Here is a 7474-nt window from a genome sequence, read left to right on the forward strand (position 1 = left end):
CAAATCACGCCGCAAATACAAGTGCTGGTCAAATCACGCCATAAAACCACTAATGGATTATCAGATTTCACTCCAAACTTAAAAAAGCTGAAAATGAGTCAAATGACCAAATATATGAATTTTTTTATTTTTTTTGGCCTACTTGTTCAAATGAGCTGCTCCGACAAAGATGAGTACATACTAAATAAAGAAGAAGAGTCACATGGCACAGAAGAAGTTATGCGGTCTGCCAAAAGGCAAGATGCTAAAAGAGAAGAAGTAAGGGCAAGTGGGTGAGACTGGTGAGTGCATGTTCAACTGTTCAAGAAGAGGAGAGAAAACAGAGATGGCGTGAGGATGGGAAGAGAGAGAGCTGGGCCGAGAGTTTCAGGGAGGAAGAAAATGAGCAGAAAAGAGGACCACAGACGCCGGTGAAGGGACTGAAAGAGTGCGTTAGGGAAGCTGCCACAAGCATTTCGGAATGGTGGAGCAGAGAAAAAGAAATGAAGGTAAGGTGTTTGAAGAAAGGTTTGTAAGAGCCAGTGGCGGATCCAGCTATTTAACATTGGGGGTGCCGCTAAAATTTTTTTGACGTCCTAAATTTTTTTTTCACCCTAAAAATTTGGTAATTCACACAATATTTGCATCACAAAAAATATCTATAAAAGTTTATAAATATGTGCTGAAATTGATATATTATAAATGTAACATGTCGACACTACATCAAAAAGATAGAAATACAAAAAAGTGTCTAGAACTGCACTTTACGGTCTTTTAGAAGTACAAAATCATCAAGTATCGAATCTAAATCGAAACTCTCAGCAATTTCCCTTTCAATATAGAGAACTAAACTATTTGCAAGAAAATCATCCTCCATTTTGTTACGAAGTCGTGTTTTAACAATTTTCATTGCTGAAAATGCTCGTTCGGTAGTTGCTGTAGACACTGGAAGAGTCAAAACAAGACGAATCAATCTATCAATAAGATCATATGTCTTTGATTTTTTCGCCTTTGCCAATCCTTGGCAATGACTGGGTCTTGCGGAGTTGCGGGAGAACTGGAGAACAGCCGAACTGGAGAAGGAATGGGGCCTGGGGTGCTGGGCAGTGGGCAACTGGGGCGCGGGAGATGCCAAAGTAAAATTGTAAAAAAAAATTTTTTGTTTTTTTTTAAGGGTGCCGTGGCCCGTGGGTTAAAAAAACAGAAAAAATTTTACAAATCCTTGGTGTGTCATGCGCGTGCGGGCGATTTCTGAAGCCTGAAGGGTTGGTAATTTTTTTTTTTTTTTTTAAGGGTGCCGTGTGTAAAAAAAAAAAAAATTAGAAATCCGGTGCGGCCTGCGGGAGAGTGGAGATTGCTGAGTGCGCTGAAGGGGTTGATAACTTGATAATATTATTATTTTTTTTTTTAGGGTGCCGTGGGTTATAAAAAAAAAAAAAAAAATTTTTTTTTAATCCTTTTGGGGCATGTGTTTCAAGGAACCAGTGGGATCTCGCCACTGAGTAGGGGAGACTTGCGACATCAGATTCCTCAACGAGTCTAGTGCTGCCAACAACCGATCTTATCTCTTCTCTCAGCTTCTGGAATACATTTGGATGGTTGATGAGCTCAGCCATTACCCATATGATCGCCTCTGCCAAGGTACCACTGCCTCCCACGAAAATATCCTGCCCATAGATGGTGGACTTCTCTGAGTTAATTAAAAGAAAGCCAAGGCTTGGAGTTCGAGGAATAAATATAAATGCTTTCCAAATAATGATATTTAGTAAACTATTATATAACTATCACAAAATTTGATGATGTGGCAGTAAAAATCAACCATTGAATTCATAGAGAATTTTTTTTTTTTTTTTTAAAAAAAAAAACATAATTTTCACTGTCATGTCATCCCGATTATATAACAATACTTTACTAATAAAAATGGCAAAAGGTATTTCATGCTAAAATAAATACAACCTTAATTTGGACTATTTTAACTCCGTGATTTTCAAAGGAGAAATTATTGGTGTGAATAATTTGTCCATATTTCTCTCATATTTATTACAAATTCAATCGATTAATCATTAGATTTGTGAGGTCCACCATTGACTTACGTGGGATCCACATAAATTCGAAATCTAATGGTTGATTTATAAACTGAGATGAGAAAAATATTGACACTAATAATTTCTTTTTCCAAATGAAAAAAAAAAATGCTTAAGACATTACAATTATAATAGAAATTATTTGTGTCAATATTTTTTCCATCTGATTTGAAAAATAGCCATTAATTAGATTTGTGGACCCCACAAATCTAATAGTTGATCTATTGATGACAAATTATTGACACAAATCATTTATTACACAACTTTACAACAAGTCAATCACTCTACGCCAGCATATATGTAAAGAAACTAGCTTGTATAGGTTTCAAATTAAAAAAAAAGAAGGGAAAATTACTTTTTACTCCCCCCCCCGCGGAAGTTGGCAACGTTTTTCAATTCGACCTCCAAAGTTTTAATTTTTGCAATCCATCCTACAAAGTTTCAATTTTTTTCAATTCAGCCATTCCGTCAGTCAAAGACGTTTTGACTGACGGAACAGTAATCACGTGCGGTGCACGTGATCACTTATGGTCTTTTCGTACCCAAAATACCCCAATCCCTTCTAAACGCACTCACGCTTGTCAATGAAGAGAAAAAGCTTCATCATCGTCAATGGGTTCCAATGGCCATTGTGAAACATCCCCATTTCTCTCTTCTTGCTTATCCTCTATTCTATAAAACCAAAACAGAGGCCAATAATGGCATTTGTATCTCAAGTGAAATTTGGTATACCTAAATTTTACCATGAAATCTCAATGCCCATAAAATCAATTTGTTCTTGATAGGCTTCAAAAGAAGAGAGGTCTGGGTGTTTGCGAAGGGTGTAGGGATGTGAGGTTCTTGCCTTGTGTTTTAGTTGCGCGGGTCTTCCTCGAGCTTGAAGAAGATGTTGAGCACCACGTCGTCGGAGAGCTTCAAGAACACTGTGCTCATCATTGTTTTGATCGAATATTATCGGGTTTCACTTTGGATTCGGGTAGATTTAACGAAATGGGCATGGCTTTCTAGTGAATTCGTGAGATGGGTATGGATTGCTTTTCCCCGTCGTGATTTTTGAGAGAAGTATGAGTTGGGTTTTGCAGTGTCCTTTTGCTTTTCCTTCCAACATTTTCTCAGGAAACAAACAAAGCTTTGAAGCAAACAAATCTTATTTCTTGTGAATGAGAAACGAAATCAATGCCAAAAAGTGTTAGTTGAAAGTAACTTCCAACTAATCCAGAATAACCAAGAATCCAGAAAATCAAAAAAAATAAAAAGATGAATCCCTTTTGCTTTCCCTTCTTACATTTTCTTGGGAAGCAAACAAAGCATCTACAGATGCTGCTGAAGGCAAAGGGAGAAGAAACAGGGATAGGGTTATTTTGAGTACGAAAAGGCCATACGTGATCACGTGCACCGCACATGATCACTGTTCCGTCAGTCAAAAAGGCTTTGACTGACGGAATGGCTGAATTGAAAAAAAAATTGAAACTTTGTGGGGGTGGATTTCAAAAATTGAAACTTTGGAGGTCGAATTGAAAATCGCTGCCAACTTCGGGCGGTAAAAAGTAAGTTTCCCAAAAAAGAAAAATCAGTGAATGATCAAGTTGAAGAACTTACAACCAAAAAAGCCTTGAGATGGGTTCTGCTCATGAACTTGGCTTCAGCCTTATCATCTCGGTACACCTTCAATAATATATCCATCAAATCTTCATTCTCTCTCTTCCCAATCTTATCTTCATGCTCCTTCAATATTCTTTCCAGAAGCTCATCAAGCCCCTGGACACTATCCATGATCTCATTTCTATACAGCCAAAAAACCAATCTACTCAGCGGCCCCAACGCATCCCCAATAAGCCCCGGCCCCTTGGAACCAGCATCATAAGCCTTTTTCAGGTACCCCCTGATCCTGTCAGCATCATCACCTTTCTCCGAACACCTTGTGCTCATCACCATCGTGCATATAGTATTGTTTGTGAGCTTCATGAGCTCAACACCCACGTTCACAACCTCTTTTTTCTTACCACTCTCAACCAATCCACGCAAAAACCGGCCGAGCTCTTCCTCTCGGACAACCCGCGACCGCTCAAGCTGTCTGGGCGAGAGCAGCTCCGTCATGCAGAGTTTCTTCATGAACCGATAATAATCACCATATGGGGCGCTGAAGAATCCACACCTGACGTAGGGCAGTTCGTCGGCGAAAGTTACCTTGGGGTGCTGCGCGAAATCAAGATCGTGGGTTTTGAATATCTCGTTGCCCAAGGAGGCCGACGAAATGACGATGCAGTCGGAAAAACCAAGTCGGATATAGAAGATAGAGCCGTATTGGGTGGCGAGGTTTTGCATGGATTTGTGAAAGAAGTCTCCGACGAGGTGAAGGTGGCCGATGATTGGGAGGGCAGGCGGGCTCGGAGGGTGGCTGCCCCGGCCGGTTGTTGTTGGCTTGTTGAAGAACAATATCAGTAGGAGTGCAGGCAAGAGGAAACAGAAGAAAATTAGTAAGAGACACTGGGTGATGATAGTCATGGTGCCTCAACTGCTACTCCACAAACTTGCTTCTGTCACTCTCAAGTTTCTTGATATATATATATATGGGTGAAGTAAGCATGCCAGTGCAATTTTTTTTTTTTTTTTTTTTTTGCTTTAAAATATTTTAAAAAAAATTTCCTGCACGGCGTGCTAAGCACGCCGTGTACTTTGAATCACGACTCTATATATATATAGGCAGTGGCGGAGCCACTTGATGCATTGGCCCAAAGCTTTTAATTTTTCTTTTTTTTTTTTGTGGGAAAAAAAATATATTTTTACCTACCTAGTACCCAAGACACGGCACCCTCTCATCAAGGCGAGGATTGGTAGCCCCCAAAACTCTTAGGTTATCCATGCTAGCCTGCTCTACAGCCGAAATGGAAATGCGCACTACCTAATTAAAATTTATTCAATTCGCTTTCTTCAATGTACTTCTTTTATATATATATGAGGGTTCACCATAACATTACAGTGTGCTAATAATTTTGCAGTATTCATACATACATATATACTACTATGTTTACAAGGTGGATTTAAAGGGCCCAAAATCAATGTGATTGAAGGTACAAAATGAGTCCAGAGTGGGAGTCCGATGGATCGTTCTTGCTCAAATATTCTTGATAGAATATGTCATCGAATTTGGTTTCCCATCTTGTATAAAAAAATCTTTACTTGAAAAACTTCTGTCTTCTTCCTGGTCATATTTTCAAGGAATTTTTGAAAAACATAAGGAAAGAATAGAAATTTTATTAAAAAAAAAAAAGAGAATATTTAAATAAATTAATAAAAATGCTAAGTCGGTTTTAAAAAGTTGATAGTTAAAATGAAGGAATATATATATATATATATAACCAAAAAAAAAACAATAAATTTGATGAGCACAGCGAGAATGCTTAACGACCAACAAATCTTTAGTCTACCTACAAAAAAAAAAAAAAAACAAAGAGGAAAGGGCGCTGGGGTGGCCAAACCACCCCCATGGCTTGATGCAGTGTGACTTAGTGGTCTGCAACAAATCAGAACAATAAGTAGCGGATAAATACTTCTAGATCTTGATTCTATCAATGATCTAAAAAATCTTCTTGACAAAAGTAGATACTCTCTATGTTTTGAAGGAAAATAGAGAAATAAACTCAGCTCTGAGTAATTCTCATTAACAAAAATCAATAATCAACATAAAGGGGTGGTACGGCCACCCCCTAAGGCCAAACCCTCAATTTTTTTTTGTTTGAGGGTTTGGCCCAAGGGGGTGGCCGAACCACCCCCTTGGGCCCTGGGGGTGGTTTGGCCACCCCCAGACGACTGGTCTGGGTGTGGCCGAACCACCACAGGCCAAACGGGGTAGCCGGCCACCCCCTATGGTGAGGGTTGGTTACCGATTACTGACCGTCTACCGACATTGATTGAACCGAAATTAACCATCAATAGGTAGTACTCGGTCGGTAATCGTTTAAGATTTTTATACCGATTCATTAATCGGAACAAAATTTTGCTTATCGGTTTTCGATATACCCGATAAGGAACCGATATTGGGGGTATAAAACGACGTCCTTTATTTAAAAAAAAAAATGATTTTTATTTTTATTTGTAAAGAGTACATCTCTTTCTTTTTTAACCTTAACCCTAAATCTCTTTCTTTTCCATTTTGGCCACCCCTTTCAAACTCTCAATGCTCGCCTCTCAGGCTCTCATGGTCTCTCGATCTCACGGCTCACCCTCTGCCTCTCTGGCGGCCGCCACCCTCTCATGGTCTTTGACTCTCGCAATCTCACGTTGACGAGTCACGCCTCACTCCTTCCCTCCCTCCCTCTCTTCTTCTCATTCCTTACACGCACACCGTTCATCTAGGTAAGGATTCATCAAAACAATTTGATTTATTTTTTCGTATTGTTTATTTCTATGCTTGATGTTTTTTTTTTTTTTTTTTTTTTTGGAAAGGGAGGTCGACAATTTTTTTGGTGAGTTTTGTTTGAAACAGAGGTGTATCACGGTAACCGATTTAACTGAACCGTTTTAACCAATTACCAATTTAACCGAAATTTTCGGAATAAAAGCTTATCGAAACAATATCGGTTAATAAACCGATTAACCGATAAATTTGGTCCGATTACCGAACCGCTTAAACCGATACCCACCCATATTCTAAAGGTGAGGGTTGGTAGCCCCTCGCAAGGGTGAGGGTTGGTAGCCGCATCCCCTCTCATCAAGGCGAGGATTGGTAGCCCTCAAAACTCTTTAGGGTTATCAATGCAAGCATGCTCTACAGTCGAAAAGGAAATGCGCGCTACTTAAATTATATATATATATATTCTAAAGGTGAGGGTTGGTAGCCCCTCACAAGGGTGAGGGTTGGCAGCCGCATCCCCTCTCATCAAGGCGAGGTTGGTAGCCCTCAAAACTCTTTAGGGTTATCAATGCTAGCATGCTCTACAACCGAAAAGGAAATGCGCGCTACTTAATTAAAATTTATTCAATTCGCTTTCTTCAATGTACTATATATATATATGAGGGTTCACCATAACATTACAGTGTGCCAATGATTTTGCAGTATTCATACATACATATATACTGCTATGTTTACAAGCTGGATTTAAAGGGTCCAAAATCAATGTGATTGAAGGTACAAAATGAGTCCAGAGTAGGAGTCCATTGGATCGCTCTTGCTCAAATATTCTTGATAGAATATGTCATCGAATTTGGTTTCCCATCTTGTATAAAAAAAATCTTTACTTGAAAAACTTAAGTCTTCTTCCTGGTCATATTTTCAAGGAATTTTTGAAGAACATAAAGAAAGAATAAAAATTTTATTAAAAAAAAAAGAATATTTAAATAAAATAATAAAAATTCTAAGTCGGTTTTAAAAAAGTTGATAGCTAAAATGAAGGAATATAATTTTTTTTCTT

General features: G+C 38.7%; 1 protein-coding gene across 1 annotated transcript; it reads right to left on the reverse strand.

The window, feature by feature from the left end:
* Positions 1-146: 146 nt before the first annotated feature.
* LOC132173723 (cytochrome P450 705A20-like) lies at positions 147-4599 on the reverse strand. The gene is made up of 3 exons (XM_059585310.1): positions 3663-4599; positions 1462-1646; positions 147-180 (listed from the first exon to the last, which is right to left on the reverse strand). Exons 1-3 carry the CDS (start codon positions 4566-4568, stop codon positions 147-149), a joined length of 1125 nt encoding a protein of 374 aa, XP_059441293.1. The 5' UTR covers positions 4569-4599.
* Between the last annotated feature and the right edge of the window lie 2875 nt (positions 4600-7474).

Source organism: Corylus avellana, chromosome ca1, assembly GCF_901000735.1.
Source record: "Corylus avellana chromosome ca1, CavTom2PMs-1.0".
NCBI classification, from domain to species: domain Eukaryota; kingdom Viridiplantae; phylum Streptophyta; class Magnoliopsida; order Fagales; family Betulaceae; genus Corylus; species Corylus avellana.